The sequence below is a fragment of the Leuciscus leuciscus genome (genome assembly GCF_965113295.1).
Source record: "Leuciscus leuciscus genome assembly, chromosome: 5".
NCBI lineage: Eukaryota > Metazoa > Chordata > Actinopteri > Cypriniformes > Leuciscidae > Leuciscus > Leuciscus leuciscus.
The window spans coordinates 4,242,694-4,261,126 of record NC_138729.1 but is presented as its reverse complement, the minus strand read 5'-3'; the positions used below and the strand labels follow the sequence as shown (position 1 = coordinate 4,261,126).

The window sequence follows — 18,433 nt, the reverse complement described above, 5'->3', positions numbered from 1 at the left end:
ACATGATACCACGCTAGTGAGCAGCTCAGAGTCAACTTCAGAAAAGGCAGTAAAGGATGTGCCAGAGAAACTAGGCAAGCAAAGTACAGAAGAGGAACCAGGTATAGCATGAATGATTTTATAAACATTGTCAATTTTTTAGCTAAAAAAATGAAGAAAGTCATTACACACCTGATTTGAGACAGGCAGAGAGGTACCAACATTACATGTGAGAAGTCTGTTTATAGTATGAAAGAGATGCCTTGGATTTCTTTGATTATTATCTATTATCTGAGAAAAATAAACAGATCTGGCAGACTCAATTGCAGATCTATATTCCCCCAGGTGATCTTTCCAGGCTTGATAAAACACATTCAGGCCCGAGTCACGCCACTTGCGCTCCAATTTACGGCAAGCTGCTTTCCTAAAGCGCAGGTCGTCATTATACCAAGGGGCAGAACGAGTAAAAGAGACTCTGCGTGACTTCAAGGGAGCAAAATAATCTAAATTAGAGGCAAGAACAGTATTCAGGTGCAAAATCTTATCTTCCAGAGGAGCTGACGGAAGACCACTAAGAGAGGAAACAACAGAGTCTGCAAAGTCTGACGGATTAATTGATTTCCATTTACGAAAATGAACAGAGTGTGAGGAAGACACAGGCGGAAGAGGCAGTTCTAGATTAAAAAAGATTGCCAGATGATCAGAGAGACCAATATCAACTGAACACTGCTGTGATACAATTGCTTCGTTTGCAATCACAAGGTCTAATGTATGACCTTTGTTATGTGTAGGGCCGCTGATAAACTGTTTAAGATGAAAACAGTCTAATAAAAATAGGAAGTCCTTTGCCATCACACAGTCATTTTCATCAATGTGTATGTTGAAGTCCCCTAGAATGAGGATTCTCTCAAATTTATAACACAACATTGACAACAAATCAGCAAACTCAGTCATAAAAGCTTCATTTGCCTTTGGTGGTCGATAGACAGTAGCGATGGTAATTGCCTTTGGAGCAGAAATATTCAAAACAAGGCATTCAAATGATGAGAACTGTGGTACACTCACAGCGCTGATGTTTGATTGTAGATTATGAACCACAATAATGCCCCCACCTCGACCAGTAGGTCGCGGGAGATCAAACAGTCCATACCCCTCTGGAGTGATCTGGTTGAAGAGGAGACCGTCGTTTTGTTTATGCCATGTTTCAGTTAAAAACAATAAGTCCAGTTTTCGCTCTGCGATGATATCCGATAAAAGCAGGGCTTTATTGTTTACTGAGCGTGCATTGAGCAACGCAACATTTACGGGGCTCTGGCACATCGCAGAATGCAACTCTGATCGAATGAACGAAGATAAGTTACTCAAGACAGCACCAGTACGAAATGCGCTTTTAGCCTGACGGCGACACATAGGTACGCAGATGTTGTTAGAGGAAGAGAGGCCATATCTGCGGCCAAAACTCCGATGTATGTACCGTCTTTGTCTCAGCAGGCCAGCGTTACGACAGAGTTCATAAGCATCTTTTTGTAAATAGTAGTTTTGTTTTAAGTTCAGCAACTGGTGTGCAGTGTACCTTAGAGCCATGCTTCGTTGATCCAGGATCGCAACAGTCCCAAGGCAGCGAAAGTCCAAAGTAAGGCCACAGGGTAAACTCCTCCGATAAGGCTCCAGGGTTCTCCAGAGAACGCAGGCAGATACAAGCAATAATCCAACGAATGTAAAATAGTCCCGCGACATTGCAACAAGTCGGAAGACTAAAAACAGCAGGTAGAAAACCCCACGTCAACATAAAACAAACAAACTGTGAGAGGAGCGGCAGCCAAAGCGCGCCAGCGTACCCTCGTTCCAAAAGTAAAGTGTTTTAGAGTAGATATCAATGAGGATTATGTGATATTACATCAACTACAGATAACATGTTAATGAGATAAAATCAACATGTTATTTTCAGTCAGACAGGGAAAGGTACATTGTTGATATAAACTCATAATGAACATTTGTGAACATAATGAACATTTGTGAACATAATGAACATTTAGCAAGCTGATTTAACTGTGGCACTGCTCTGCGAACTGAGCAGTTTGTCCACTTAGCACTAGCACCTGTATGTTGTAAGGTGCCTCATTTTTCCGCACCGAGGGAAAAGACCTAGCCCTCACAAATATATGTGATGGGCTCCTATTAACTGTCGATTAAAGACATGTTAAGTGTTAAATAAAATCTAACATAGTTTACAGAGTCAACACCTCCATATCACGGCTAAGCTAGCAGAAACTGAGGTAAATTAGCGTCCATTCATACCTTCAATGTCGTGGATAAAACCTTCGATCCAGTTACTGTATCCCTTAATTAATACAGCCCGGGGGATGTTGCAGTCGGTATTGGCCCACTGCTCCACATTTTGTATAGTTAATTCGGGCAGACAGGAAAGATTGGTGGTCCACACTGGAGTTTCCATTGCTGGTGCGTATGCGTCGGAGTCAAACTTCCGGGTTTGTGTACCCCTCAACAGCGTTCGAGTTTTCAAAATGGCCGCCAAGTGAATAAGGCGAATTGGGCACCCTTGCCGCGTGCCCCTTGAAAGGGAAATTTTTTGGGATCGCCATTTATTAGTAACCACTGAAGCAACTGGGGACGTATACAGAAGACGGGTCCACTCTATAAATCTGGGGCCTTGCCGCTTTGCAATGCTGATATGGCCACACATATTTCTTGTAGCTGAAGAGGATGATCTAAGTCTTATTTATGTTCCAATGAAATCGGGGGGACATTTATGTTGTCAAAAAAACCCTGCCAATTTAGACTGATCCTTAGGGGTTTCTGATTTATAAAGGTTAGAGTAAAAGTTCATAAAAATGTTATTAATTGTAAGGGGATCTATAGTTAAATCCCCAGCATCATCTGTAATTTGAGAAATATGTTGTGCTGATGACCTAGATTTAAGTTGATGGGCTAAAAGTCGACCAGCCTTATCACCGTGCTCATAGAAAAAACCTTGCGACCGGAGAATAAGCTGTTCTGCGTGACTTGATGAAATTAGATTATATTGGGTTTGAAGATCAATCCTTTCTTTATAAAGTTCTGGTGTTGGAGAAGTAGAGTATTGACTGTCAATTTTGGATATCATCTCCATTAGCTGTCGTCTTTTCCTTTCCCTCTCTTTGTTAATAAAAGCAGTATGTGATATAATGTCCCCCCTGAGCACTACATTCAGCGTCTCCCAGAGGAGAGAGGGGGAGACTTGCTCCGTTGAGTAGATCACAGTATTTTAAAGATGAATCGTGCAGCTCTACTGTCTTATCTCTCTCTCAGCATATGAGTAGCGCGAGGGCTTTTCAGTGCTTTCAGTCTCACGTCTCTTCCACGCGTCCACTTGAAATGGTGGAAAAAAATCCTCTGTTGGAACAAAAGTGGCTAACTTCTGTCAACCTCGTTTATAAGCAAGGACAAAACTAAATACATTTAATGTGAATCAATATTGATTCTGGAATAATAAATCGTGAACCAAAAAATTGCGATAGTTTGGTGAGTCGATATTTTCCTCCCAGTCCTAACCTTAAATTGTTTACAAATACATTAATTACACACACACACACACACACACACACACACACACACACACGTTGGATTTCCATGTTTTATGGGGATTTTCCATAGAAATAATTATTTTTATTCTGTACAAACTATATTGAATCCCCTAATCCTAACTGATGTGTTTACCAACTTGTTTCTAATGAATATTTGTATATATTTTATATTGACAGCAGTTATCTATTTTTTAAGTGTCATGTTTATCTCTGGATATAGGCTTAATGTGTGTCATTGTTCTCTACAGGTTGGAGGAGTGTGGTGTCACAGATGAAGGTTGTGCTGCTCTGGCTTCAGCTCTGAGATCAAACCCCTCACACCTGAGAGAACTGAGTCTGTCTAAGAATAAACTAGGAGACGCAGGAGTGAAGCTGTTCTCTGCTGGACTGGAGAATCCTCACTGTAAACTGGAGAGACTGAGGTAAGATCATCTCTACCATAAAGACTCGGAGTGAATAAGGATTAATATGTACAGTAGATAGTGTATACAATATATCTTTGGTGTAAGCCCCATCCGGTGGTTCAGCGACAGATTCCAGCTTGAGCCGTCAGATCCTGCCGGTGGTAGAAGGCAGCGGTGAGGAGTCTCCCTGAAGAGGAACATTTACATCTTACTATATTATTAAAACTAACAGTTAAATAAACCGGACGAACTCAGGGATTAAAGTTCTCCGTCGCTACGACGGATTTCCGTTAATTGCAGCAAGTCTATGACGGATTTCCGTCAATTGCAGGGTTCCAGTCTGTCCTTAATGTCTTAAATTCACTTTTCATAAATTTAAGGCCGTAAATAGGCTTTCATTTCTCAAATAGTGTAATAAATGTCTTAATTTTAGTTTAAATAGGTCTTAAATTAAGGAAAGACGAGGTGTATCAAAGCCTGGAGTGGAGCAAAAGCACGTTCCTCTCTCCACTCTAAGCACTCTGTAATCACTTCGCTTATGATCCACTCCGGGTTTTCAATTACCGCTCACGGAAAGTGCATGTCAGGCTACAGTTGAGCGCTGAGGTAGAGAACTATATTTCAGTTACCGTCCGTGGACACACTTATAATGCAGGTAGGGCTGGGCGATATATCGATATATTTTTGAAATGCGATATGGAATTAGACCATATCGCATTTATCGATATAGTTCAAATTTACGCTGTGATCCTTGCTCCCCGCGCCCCTCTCCTCCGTTCCTCCTTTTCCACTCTGCGTGCGTGTTTAGAGCATGTTATGTTATGAGAGGCGAATAATGACTACTTCAGAAAACCCAGCACAATAGGAACTACCAGGGAGTGACATAAGTGTACGCTGAAATAAAGTTTTTCACCTCAGAAAGACGGACTTTCTTGTCCTGTCAGCCGTTATCCTGTTCTCGTAGCGCACACTCTTCAATTGCACGCACAAATGCGGCGGCGCGCGCGCTGTATATCGCCTCACTGTATATAAAGTGCAAAAGAAACTACGAACATGCAACGCCGTTACGTTGTAAATTACACGAAATAAAAGTAATGCAGGTATGATTTTCATTCTATTCACCAGGAGCAGTTTCCATGTTTCATTAACAGTTACTGTTAATATTGTGTATTCACCATGGTAACTGTCGTTTCCACATAACGTTAACCCCAAAATGCCACTATTTTTCTTTGTGTTATTTTTTATATTTTTAAATGACTGTAGTGGCTCATACCAACATTGTATTAACAAAAACTAGTTTGGAACTGCTATTTAATAGCTTTAGCATAATGTTTATTTATTAGTAGGCTACTAGCTACTACTATTAGTCATATTCTTACAATTTATGTTAAATAAAGGGGAAAAGTACTTGTGTGTGTTAACAAATTTTGTGTAAACGTGTTATAATTTGCCTATATAATATATATGTGTATATGTTAGTGGTGGGCCGTTATCGGCGTTAACGTGCTGCGTTAACGCGAGACTCTTATCGCGCGATAAAAAAAATATCGCCGTTAATCTATTCTCCAAGTTGGGTTGGGAGATGGCTCTATACTACACAAGCTATGATGACGCAATCTACCCGCGGCCGCGAGGTAAACCCGGCTGCAACGCATATTCGTCGTCATCTTAAGTAAACACGGCTGAAAGTGAAAGCTGGTGAAAAAGATCGGTGCAACATCCATTATTTGGACTTGGTTCGGGTTTAAGCCGTCAGACGAGCAGCAGCAAACTATATACAGAGTGTGTGGGGTAACAGTTCGGTAAGTTAACACACGACTAATCCGTTCTACCACCTCAAATTCAAAACGAAACATGATATCACTGAATACCAGCGCGCGCGTATTATTCCCATTCCAATATATTTTAGTGGTGTAGGCAGCACATAATCTCGATTTTAAGAATCGTTGTTGTTTCTTTTTAACTGAAAAGACATCAGTTAGACCAGGGGTTTTCAAACTTTTTGTGTGTGTGGACCACTGTTTGAAATCAAGAATTTTCGCGGACCACCTCATACACATAATAAAATATGTCTACACAGAGTCCTACCTGAATTAATCTGCACCTCTAAATAGGCTTACTAGCTCTAAAACTATCATTGGTCATCACATCAGTACAACAGGCTTGTTAAAAGAAAGTTTACTGCACACAACGGCTGCCACATATTTAATTTATTTATTTACTCAAGCGCCCGAGGGCATAATCAGGTTCATTTGAACAACTGGCTTATTTCCATAGCAATGGAGTATGGAATCTATACAGAACACTGGAATATAGTCAACATTTCAAAACCTTTGGCGATTTTAGGGGATTATTAATCTTCAGAGTTTTAGTTTTACAAGTCCTCAAAAAGTACGGCTTGAGTTTGTCCACTTAACAGCACATCTGGAAAACATTTCAGAAACGCGAGATCAAGAAACTAACTGAAAATTAAAATAATAACAGGCCTTATTCATTCCATTTATAAACATTTCGTTACTGCCTATGCTGTGCGTTCACACCGGACGCGAATAGCGCGTCAAATTCAAAAAGGGATCATATGTCAAATTCGCGCCTGCCGCGTCTAGTGATACGCTTGACCACTTTGTATCAATTCGCGCGTCGAGAGCGAAATTGACGCGGGTAAAAACAAAAGTTTGAAGCGAAATTTTGTCCGGTGTGAACGTACCATTAAAGGCTATGCGTGTGATGTGATAATGAGAACATATTTGCCTCTGCCCTTTTCTCTTCAGAGAACCTGTTGCTATCCACCGAACCAATGTTGTGGTTCTAACGGCACTGAACTTGAATGTCACGGCCGAACACCACTAGGCTATTTTAGTAATCACACAATAACTTGACAATTTAATTAAAATGTTATATCAATATAAGCCTACATATTATTCTTTTATTTTTTTTTTATGGGAATTTCCTGGTAAAATTATAATTTTTTTATTTTGCCTTTCCACGGACCACCTGCAGTACCCTCACGGACCACTAGTGGTCCGCGGACCACAGTTTGGGAATAGCTGAGTTAGACAATATTCAAATTTTAAATTTGGGGTTTCATAAGCTCCAAGCCATAATAAACATTAGACCTACTTAAGTCTCTGCAGCTAGTGTACTTAAATTTTATTTATCTGCAAAATGATGTTGTATACTTACAGTTTTGCACAATATATGTTCTCAAAACTACATACACCCTTTAAAAAAAACAAAAAAACATTTAGCAGTTGTTTAGCATGGGTCTGTAATCTGTTCTGAAATGGTTTTATTATAAAATACTGTATATCGTTATCGCAAGAGGCTGCAATGTATATCACAATATAGATTTTAGGCCATATCGCCCATCCCTAATTGATAGCCTATAGTAGTTGATAATAACATAGGCCTACCTAATGTTGCCTATGGACGGTAACAGTACAGTAGTAACCTTTTACAGTCTATGAGTAGAACAGCTTTCTCAAGCAGTTTGTGATGCATTTTGGAAACAGGAGATGAGCCCCTGGTCTAATGCGCCACCTGGCTTGAGAAACCCGTTCTCAAAGACTTACTTTTAAAGTCATTATTTGGGTAGCACACATATTCTGAATGCCTTCGGCAGAATTCAAATGAGCCATTTTAATCTAGATTAATCTAGATTAATTTCAAAATTAATCTAGATTAATCTAGATTAAAAAAATTAATCTATGCCCACCTCTAGTATATGTATGTATATATATATATATATATATATATATATATATATATATATATATATATATAGGCAAATTAGAACATGTTTAAACAAAATTTGTTTATATATATATTCAATGTAAACTTTGATAATCATAATTAATAAATCGCAATTACAATTCGAAGGGAAGATTTTTGTAATAATCGTGCAGCCCTAGCTTAGGTGACGAAACCTGTTTATTATTTATTCATTTGATTTTGCAACTGTTCACTGATACGCCTACTGGCAATATTAAAGCGGTTTAAAACGTATCCCCTTAAAACGCTATTGGTCTCGACTATTTAAAAAGGTATATGACTTGGCCTAAAAAAAAAATTAAGTCAGAAGAATTTTTTTCACTTTAATCCCTGCGAACTACAAACCAGACAACAGATGCAGGATACAGTGAAGAGGTTTTTGTAAATTACAAATGTTTGCTGTAAATCAACTTGCCTTGTAATGCTTGTGCAAACAGACCCTTGTAAAAGCTTGAGCATTGCCTCAAAATAAACAAAAGGGGGCTTATTGGGCACCCTTGCCGCGTGCCCCTTGAAAGGGAATTTTTTTTGGATCGCCATTTATTAGTAACCACTGAAGCAACTGGGGAAGTATACAGAAGACGGGTCCACTCTATAAATTTGGGGCCGAATCCGAACCTATCCATAGCAAAAAAAAAGATAATCCCACTCCACGCGATCAAATGCCTTTTCGGCATCTAGCGAGACTACAATTTCAGGGGTGTCCTGGGATGTGGGGGTGTAAAGAACATTCAAAAGGCAATGAACGTTAGAGAAGATGTGCCGACCTTTTATAAAACCAGTCTGATTAGCTGAAATGATATTGACTAAGGGAGACTCTAATCGGATAGCCAGTAATTTGGCTAAAATTTTGACGTCTGCATTTAGCAAAGAAATTGGTCGATATGAGCTACATTGTGTTGGGTCTTTCTCAGGCTTCAATAAAAGTGTAATTAGTGCTTCGGTAAGGGACTTTGGTAAAGTTCCTTGAGACAAAGAATGTTCAAACATATTGAGCAAGAGTGGAGATAATTTAGTAGAAAACTTCTTGTAAAATTCGATCGGAAAGCCATCGGGCCCCGGAGCCTTGCCGCTTTGCAACGCTGATATGGCCACACATATTTCTTGTAGCTGAAGAGGATGATCTAAGTCTTGTTTATGTTCCAATGAAATCGTGGGGACATTTATGGTGTCAAAAAACCCTGCCAATTTAGACTGATCCTTAGGGCAGAGTCCTGCACGGGTCCAATTTTGTAAACCCGCACCCGCCCGTACCCGCAGTGCTTCAAACCGCATCCGACCCGTTATCCGTCAACAGCACTAATTAAAATCCGCACCCGACCCGCTTAAAATAGAACCGACACCCGACCCGCACCCGAAATAAAATCAGTTTAGCCAATCACATTATTGACACAATTACAAAAATGTTTATTGCCAGGTCATACAGAAGTTATAACGACAATTAACACAAGGACAACTTCAGCCGAAGCTGTCAAAAGGCCGGTACATGAAGAACATGGCTAAGGTTACCACAAAACTGAGTAACAGACGCGGCTACAACACTATATCTGCCACGCAATTTCGTCTAGCCTACATCTGACAATGTTGGGTTCAAACACGCCCTGCACACCACACATACTGAACAGTGTTAAATTTGAAAAATACTGTTCGATAGAACTGCTTGGTTTGTTACCACAGTTATCTGCGTGCTTCCTCGGCGATGAAATTCCACATTTGCGGCTATCCAACACGCAAATGCATCCCAGCAAGCAATTTTGCGTCTAAAAGACGTCTAATAGCCGTCAAATCACAGCCCAGACGTCTAGGCTAAAACAAGGCTAAATTTGGGCTGTCAGTGAAAATCTAATAGACGTCTAACCATAGCCCAAGAATAGACTAGTCATCAATTAGACGGCTATTGAACGACTACATATATACGTCTAATAGACAGTGCATTTGGGTCTAGGCTAAAACAAGGCTGAATTTGGGCTGTCAGTGAAAATCTAATAGACGTCTAACAATAGCACAAGAATAGGCTAGTCATCAATTAGACGGCTATTAAACGACTACATATACATGTAATAGACAACAAAATGATGGCTAAAGGATTCTTTTCACTCAAATATAACAGGTTCTCATAAATGACAATCCATTCAAACAAATTAAATATAAAGGTTGTATTTAGAAAAAGAACATTAACAACTTACAAAAAGATCAAAACATAAAAATGACCAAATCAAATATTAAAAATACAATATAAAATGATAAAAAAAACTATGGAACATCAACAACTTAAGATAATAAAATATAAAACTCTGTTGCTGCTTGGTCGTCACAGCATCTGCCAAATAAGAAAAAATTAATTTGCACAAGAAAAGCATTGTTGACAGTTTAACCTCAAGTGTGCATGGACTAATACATTCACCTGTACTGTTTGTGTGTGTGTGTGTTCTGTTTAGGTTTTAACCCTCTGGAGTCTGAGCGTTTTTTTGGGCCCTGGGGGTGTTCTGACATGCCCTGACATTTGTGCTTTTTTCAGTTGCTTATAAACATATTAATGGCAAAGGTGTAAATTCACTCTATATAGCACAAACAGGACTACAATAATATGTGAGCCACATGTATGTACATGTTTTCATTTTTGAGAGAATAATGTTTATGCGTGGTTATCGAAAAAACTAAAAATTAAAATTTTTGAAATAAGACCACAAAACACATACTAAATATGTGGCAATAAGACTTTTGACTTATGGATGTCGTCGCCTATAGTTTTTTCTTCAAAATTATGTGAAAATAGTCTTGCTTTATCGTTCACATAAAACCATACATTGATTTAAATTGATGTAAAACAGGTTTTGCTTGGAAAGCCAATATGCGAGGGGGGCGTGAACGAGGAGTGGTTTACACCTTAGAATACACCCACTCTGCATAATGATGAGCCATTCACTCAGGTGTGACACTGACTGAGCCACAATGAAAGGACAAAAGATATATTTAGAAGAAGACTTATATTGACCATTTAAGATTTTGCTTACATCTATCTTGTAAATATGTTTTGCTATTTTATTAAAATGGTTACAATTACAACAATAATTACAATTTCAACAATATTTCAAGTGTACTCTTTCTTTGTAAAAAAAAAATGATTATAGGCCCTACATTTTATCTATGTATTCATTAGTTTGAATATAACCAACATTGGAACAGCTAACATCTTAGTTGATGACTTTATTTTTGACAAAAATCGTATTTTATATATAGAAATGGCTAAACAAAAGCTTATTTGATGTGGCAGTATATTCTACAGTAAAAACTGTACCCAAATCTACTAAACAAAATGTTGTCTTTCATATTTCGTCTGACTGTAACGTTGTTTTCATGAAATATTAGGGCATATTGTTAATTTGCAGTTTAATACGTTGCTTATACAAATAGCCTACATTTTATTTCAACATTCAGTCGATGTTTACTTATCTCAGTATAGCAATACAGTTTGCTAAAACATCATCATTCATTCACACACGCGATTTAAATTTAAACTGTCTTTGCCAGCTGTGGTAAACAGCGCGCATTCATGCCGTTTATTCATTCATAAACAGAAACCCACGTGAAGAAATTCACGTGAGAAGGAAAAAACTTACTTGTATTCCTCAGCTCGCTCCTCGATATACCCGCACTTCTGAGGGACATTTTCGATTAGTATTATTCCTCACAGCGCTGCAAGACGGTGTAAACAATGATCTAAATAAACGTGTGTGTTTTCTCGAGCTGATGGGGGCGTTCACAGGATTGCCCCAGCCATTTGCGTTTGAATAGCGCGCGCTCTCCGTGGGCGGGGCCGATTATAACGTAATGAGATGAGATGAGCTCGACTGGAATCGCTCTCTTTTAATACAGATTTCACAAGATGAGAATAATTGTTTTTTTATATAAATGACTTCATTTAAAAGAAGAGAATTCAAGCTTCATGCCTGTCTGTCTGTATGTCTGTTTGACTGAGTATTCGCTGAGTTATTGTTAATTTTCGGACGCGTTTCAGAATGGACTTCACTGGCAGAGAGAAGGCAGAACTCGCTTCGTGTTTATTTTTCTTTATTTGGCAAAAAGCACAACACTTTGTTTTTATTGTGAGTATACACAAAAATAATACACATTTAACAGAATCGATTGATGTATGAAACTCCTATGGAAAATCAAAGTCAACAGAGTATTTATGAGTTTCTTTTACACTAATAAAAAAAAAGCGAGCTGGTATCGCCGGCGATACCGTAGACCTCAGGGGGTTAATGCACATCTGAGCTATTTGCATTATTGATATACTGCCGGATACTTTTTATAATTGCTAATTTTATATAGCCAATCGTTTGTTTTTGTATGCTGTATTATAAAATTAATTTGAAAGTTTCAAACTATGAATGAAGGCATTCTTATTATGCTTGTACAATGACAAATATTATTCTGCTCTATTAGCTTATGCTCTCTCTGTATGTAACAAGCCATTGTTCAGACAAATTAAATATTATAGTTCAAATCAATAATGGACTTTGTCAAAGATGAGAGCTTTAGTGAGGAAATGCTATTTTCATATCATAATGATCTAAAGAAAAGAGTAAAATATATTTGTGGCTTTCATAAGACTTTATAATAGTTTGCACATGTTTCATGTTTACACCTTTGGATAAATTAGATAATTCGATTTTAAGGGCACATGGAAACATGGGGTTACAGTACACGTGCATGTAGCCTACCATGATACACTGTTACCCACTAAAATGTCACTATTCCAACAACACATGATAACAAATAATTTAGCTAAAAAATGAGCACATGTCAAAACGAAAACACAGATACTTACAAGACAAAAGTAGGAATGTCTTTTACCTGTTCTCTTTGAACGACAGCTGAATGCAATGCTCTGGCTTGATTAAAAAGTTTCAAAATGGTGGAAATATCGCGCAATCGCGAGAACGGTGGTCTCTACAAACTATCAAGTCTCGCGTTGCCAGTAGTCCTGTCTCAGTAGGGCTGTTGCCATCTAGCGGTTGAGAAATGTAATTGCATTTTTATTTAATTTAAAATGAAAGACAGTCAAATAATATCGTAGATTTTTTATGAATGTGTGACAGCAAACATGAAGCTGCGTGGGCGAAAAACATGTAAAAAAATGTAAGACTATTTTGGCTATACTAATCGCTGTCCTAAATCAGGGCTATAGCCAAGCCGTTAAACGAAGACCAGCAGACAGCACAGCCCGTCCAATTCAGAGCTGAATCGTGACTACAGATCGACCATGTCATGAAATGACACTAGCACCTTGTAGATATTATTACCAATGCGAACATGATGGGATATCAACCATCTCATGCGTTGCCTGCCCAACAATTAATTAAAACTACAATTAATCAGTTTCGACTATAAGTGGGCTACAAATAGCCGGTGACTACGAGCTAGATCGTGTCTACGCACAGCCTACACATAGAACATGTCAAAGAAATGAAACCAAACACCTTGTAATCACAGTTGACTTTGCTTACATGATGGAATATCATACATTTTGCAAGTTATTTTGGAAAAAAATTACATGTAACCAGATTCAATGTTATTTTGGCTAGAAGTGGGTTACACATAGCCGGACTATATCGGGTCTATATTTAACCGAGACGGTGAAATGACGGCTATTGCTTGCTGGGATGCAGCAAAGCCTTTCACAATATTATTTTCTTCAGATAACTCCAAATTTCTCCCACACAATGGACTTGATTTTTGATGACATATTGTCGACAACTTTACAATCTCCACTAGCTATTCTTTTCTTCAACTCCTCAGCATCCATCTCGACGACTGCAAGCAGATCGCGCACGCGGTTATGAGGAATTTTTAAAAGTGAAATTAGCCTAGGTAACGTTATAGATCCTGGGAGGGCGTGGCACGCGGGCACAAATAAACTGATGTGGATTTTAAATTATTTTATCAACTTGAAATACAGGAATATTTTTGTAGATGTGTTCCTAAAAATATGCATATATTTTTACGTTTGCATGTGATTGTTTTTAAACCCGTGTTTAGACCCGTGTTTCCCCCGTGTCCGACCCGACCCGCACCCGTATCCGACACAGTTGGATATTTTTCACCCGTTTGAGCAAAATTTGCAGGTCACCCGTCGGGTGCCCGCGGGTATCCGAACCCGTGCAGGACTCTACCTTAGGGGTTTCTGATTTATAAAGGTTAGAGTAAAAGTTCATAAAAATGTTATTAATTGTAAGGGGATCTATAGTTAAATCCCCAGCATCATCTGTAATTTGAGAAATATGTTGTGCTGATGACCTAGATTTAAGTTGATGGGCTAAAAGTCGACCAGCCTTATCACCGTGCTCATAGAAAAAACCTTGCGACCGGAGAATAAGCTGTTCTGCGTGACTTGATGAAATTAGATTATATTGGGTTTGAAGATCAATCCTTTCTTTATAAAGTTCTGGTGTTGGAGAAGTAGAGTATTGACTGTCAATTTTGGATATCATCTCCATTAGCTGTCGTCTTTTCCTTTCCCTCTCTTTGTTAATAAAAGCAGTATATGATATAATGTCCCCCTTGAGCACTACTTTCAGCGTCTCCCAGAGTAGAGAGGGGGAGACTTGCTCCGTTGAGTAGATCACAGTATTTTAAAGATGAATCGTGCAGCTCTACTGTCTTATCTCTCTCTCAGCATATGAGTAGCGCGAGGGCTTTTCAGTGCTTTCAGTCTCACGTCTCTTCCACGCGTCCACTTGAAATGGTGGAAAAAAATCCTCTGTTGGAACAAAAGTGTCTAACTTCTGTCAACCTCGTCAATAAGCAAGGACAAAACTAAAGCAATTTAATGTGAATCAATATTGATTCTGGAATAATAAATCGTGATCCAAAAAATTGCGATAGTTTGTTGAGTCGATATTTTCCTCCCAGTCCTAACCTTAAATTGTTTACAAATACATTAATTACACACACACACACACACACACACACACACACACACACACACACACACACACACACACACACACACACACACAGACACACACACACACACATGTTGGATTTCCATGTTTTATGGGGATTTTCCATAGAAATAATGATTTTTATACTGTACAAACTGTATATTGAATCCCCTAATCCTAACTGATGTGTTTACCAACTTGTTTCTAATGAATATTTGAATATATTTCATATTGACAGCATTGTTATCTATTTTTTAAGTGTCATGTTTATCTCTGGATATAGACTTAATGTGTGTCATTGTTCTCTACAGGTTGGAGGAGTGTGGTGTCACAGATGAAGGTTGTGCTGCTCTGGCTTCAGCTCTGAGATCAAACCCCTCACACCTGAGAACACTGAGTCTGTCTAAGAATAAACTAGGAGACGCAGGAGTGAAGCTGTTCTCTGCTGTACTGGAGAATCCTCACTGTAAACTGGAGAAACTGTGGTAAGATCATCTCTACCATAAAGACTCGGAGTGAATAAGGATTAATATGTACAGTAGATAGTGTATACAATATATCTTTGTAAGCCCCATCCGGTGGTTCAGCGACAGATTCCAGCTTGAGCCGTCAGATCCTGCCGGCGGTAGAAGGCAGCGGTGAGGAGTCTCCCTGAAGAGGAACATTTACATCTTCATATATTATTAAAACTAACAGTTAAATAAACCGGACGAACTACAAACCAGACAACAGATGCAGGATACAGTGAAGAGGTTTTTTTAAATTACAAATGTTTGCTGTAAATCAACTTGCCTTGTAATGCTTGTGCAAACAGACCCTTGTAAAAGCTTGAGCATTGCCTCAAAATAAACAAAAGGGGGCTTATTGGGCACCCTTGCCGCGTGCCCCTTGAAAGGGAATTTTTTTTGGATCGCCATTTATTAGTAACCACTGAAGCAACTGGGGAAGTATACAGAAGACGGGTCCACTCTATAAATCTGGGGCCGAATCCGAACCTATCCATAGCAAAAAAAAGATAATCCCGCTCCACGCGATCAAATGCCTTTTCGGCATCTAGCGAGACTACAATTTCAGGGGTGTCCTGGGATGTGGGGGTATAAAGAACATTCAAAAGGCAATGAACGTTAGAGAAGATGTGCCGACCTTTTATAAAACCAGTCTGATTAGCTGAAATGATATTGACTAAGGGAGACTCTAATCGGATAGCCAGTAATTTGGCTAAAATTTTGACGTCTGCATTTAGCAAAGAAATTGGTCGATATGAGCTACATTGTGTTGGGTCTTTCTCAGGCTTCAATAAAAGTGTAATTAGTGCTTCGGTAAGGGACTTTGGTAAAGTTCCTTGAGACAAAGAATGTTCAAACATATTGAGCAAGAGTGGAGATAATTTAGTAGAAAACTTCTTGTAAAATTTGATTGGAAAGCCATCGGGCCCCGGAGCCTTGCCGCTTTGCAACGCTGATATGGCCACACATATTTCTTGTAGCTGAAGAGGATGATCTAAGTCTTGTTTATGTTCCAATGAAATCGTGGGGACATTTATGTTGTCAAAAAACCCTGCCAATTTAGACTGATCCTTAGGGATTTCTGATTTATAAAGGTTAGAGTAAAAGTTCATAAAAATGTTATTAATTGTAAGGGGATCTATAGTTAAATCCCCAGCATCATCTGTAATTTGAGAAATATGTTGTGCTGATGACCTAGATTTAAGTTGATGGGCTAAAAGTCGACCAGCCTTATCACCGTGCTCATAGAAAAAACCCTGCCACCGGAGAATAAGCTGTTCTGCGTGACTTGATGAAATTAGATTATATTGGGTTTGAAGATCAATCCTTTCTTTATAAAGTTCTGGTGTTGGAGAAGTAGAGTATTGACTGTCAATTTTGGAAATCATCTCCATTAGCTGTCGTATTTTCCTTTCTCTCTCTTTGTTAATAAAAGCAGTATATGATATAATGTCCCCCCTGAGCACTACTTTCAGCGTCTCCCAGAGGAGAGAGGGGGAGACTTGCTCCGTTGAGTAGATCACAGTATTTTAAAGATGAATCGTGCAGCTCTACTGTCTTATCTCTCTCTCAGCATATGAGTAGCGCGAGGGCTTTTCAGTGCTTTCAGTCTCACGTATCTTCCACGCGTCCACTTGAAATGGTGGAAAAAAATCCTCTGTTGGAACAAAAGTGGCTAACTTCTGTCAACCTCGTCTATAAGCAAGGACAAAACTAAAGCAATTTAATTTGAATCAATATTGATTCTGGAATAATAAATCGTGAACCAAAAAATTGCGATAGTTTGGTGAGTCGATATTTTCCTCCCAGTCCTAACCTTAAATTGTTTACAAATACATTAATTACACACACACACACACACACACACACACACACACACACACACACACACACACACTGTTACGCCCCGTGACTAAAAAGGGACGCAACAAAAGTGGGACACGAGAAAGCCAAATTTTGAAAGAAAGTTATTTATTAACAAAAGGAAAAACTATACAAAAAACTGTGTAATGTAGCAGTCAGATGTCAGTAGTGTCGTGTTAAATGAATGCATGAAAATGTAATGTGCTGTAATGTAATGATGCATGTAAAAAGAAAACATAACCAAACGAATGTCCAAAAGCAATCAAATTGGCCGCGGCGCTCTGCCATCCGTCTTGCGTCTTCTTAAAGGAGAAAAGGGAAATCGGCAACAGGTGTCACCAATGAAATCAGGTAGGAGGGTGGAGTAATCCATCCATGGATGAGGAAAACCCCAATGGAAGACACAGGTCGTCACACTCCTCCCCTTAAAACAGGGGTTTGTCGAGAATCCCTGCAAATAAACAAGACAATTGAGCCAAAAATGTAAGCCCCACAACTCCCAAGAATTGAAGGACCAAGGACAGCAGCCAGGGCAAGAAAAAAAACGAAACGTTAAAATACACATTAAGCCTCATTCATAGGGCACGTGACAGGGCGTCTGCCACAACATTTTCAGACCCTCTGATGTGTTGAATATCAAGGCAATAGGCCTGGAGAAACAAGGACCAACGAATAAGCCTTTGGTTCGGGCAATGAAGAGAATTCAAAAACGTCAGTGGGTTATGGTCGGTATAAATGACAACAGGTTGACTTGAGCCGACATAGATGTCAAAATGCTGTAACGCCCAAATCAAAGCCAAAGCCTCTTTCTCTACTACAGAATAATTCAGTTGGTATGAATTAAACTTGCGTGAAAAAAAACTGACAGGCCGAACCACCCCCTGCTCATCAGCCTGTTGGAGGACAGCTCCAGCTCCTACGTGACTGGCATCAACCTGCAAAGAGAATGGTCTTTCAAAGCAAGGAGCAGCAAGGACAGCAAATGAACACAATAGAGACTTAACATTTTCAAAAGCTAGCACACAATTTGAAGACCATATGAACTTTGCCTTTGCTTTCAAAAGATCGGTAAGTGGTGCGACAACTGATGAAAAGTTACAACAAAAGGAACGATAATAGCCTACTAAACCCAAAAAACGCATAAGCTCTTTTTTGGTAGTAGGCGCAGGGTAATCTTGAATAGCTTGAATTTTTGCATTTAATGGTCGGACTTCACCATTTCCGACCACTTTACCAAGGTATGTCACAGTGGCTTGAGCAAAGTCACACTTTGCCAAGTTCACAGTCAAGCTGGCCTCTGACAAACGCCTCAAAACTGCATGCAGACGTCTTAAATGCAAGTCCCAACTGTCACTGAACACAACAAGGTCGTCTAG

At 39.1% G+C, this 18,433-nt stretch overlaps 1 protein-coding gene and 1 long non-coding RNA gene across 47 annotated transcripts in view; one reads left to right on the top strand and one right to left on the bottom strand.

Moving 5' to 3' along the window:
• LOC309499292 (uncharacterized protein) overlaps positions 1-18,433 on the top strand; it is a 548,614-nt gene that overhangs the window by 56,822 nt on the left and 473,359 nt on the right. For 36 of the 46 annotated variants that reach the window (XM_082170463.1, XM_082170457.1, XM_082170462.1 and 33 more), the window contains 2 exons: positions 3,812-3,985; positions 15,000-15,173. The exons of 9 other annotated variants lie outside the window; for them this stretch is intronic. In XM_082170463.1, coding sequence (XP_082026589.1) covers positions 3,812-3,985; positions 15,000-15,173 — 348 coding nt within the window. The remainder of the gene's footprint in view (positions 1-3,811; positions 3,986-14,999; positions 15,174-18,433) is intronic. One more of the 46 variants, XM_082170456.1, reaches the window with a different exon arrangement.
• Positions 3,992-14,990, bottom strand: LOC309499343. Its single transcript, XR_014206213.1, has 3 exons — positions 13,918-14,990; positions 7,683-8,938; positions 3,992-5,418 (listed from the first exon to the last, which is right to left on the bottom strand). It is a non-coding gene; the product is annotated as an uncharacterized lncRNA (long non-coding RNA).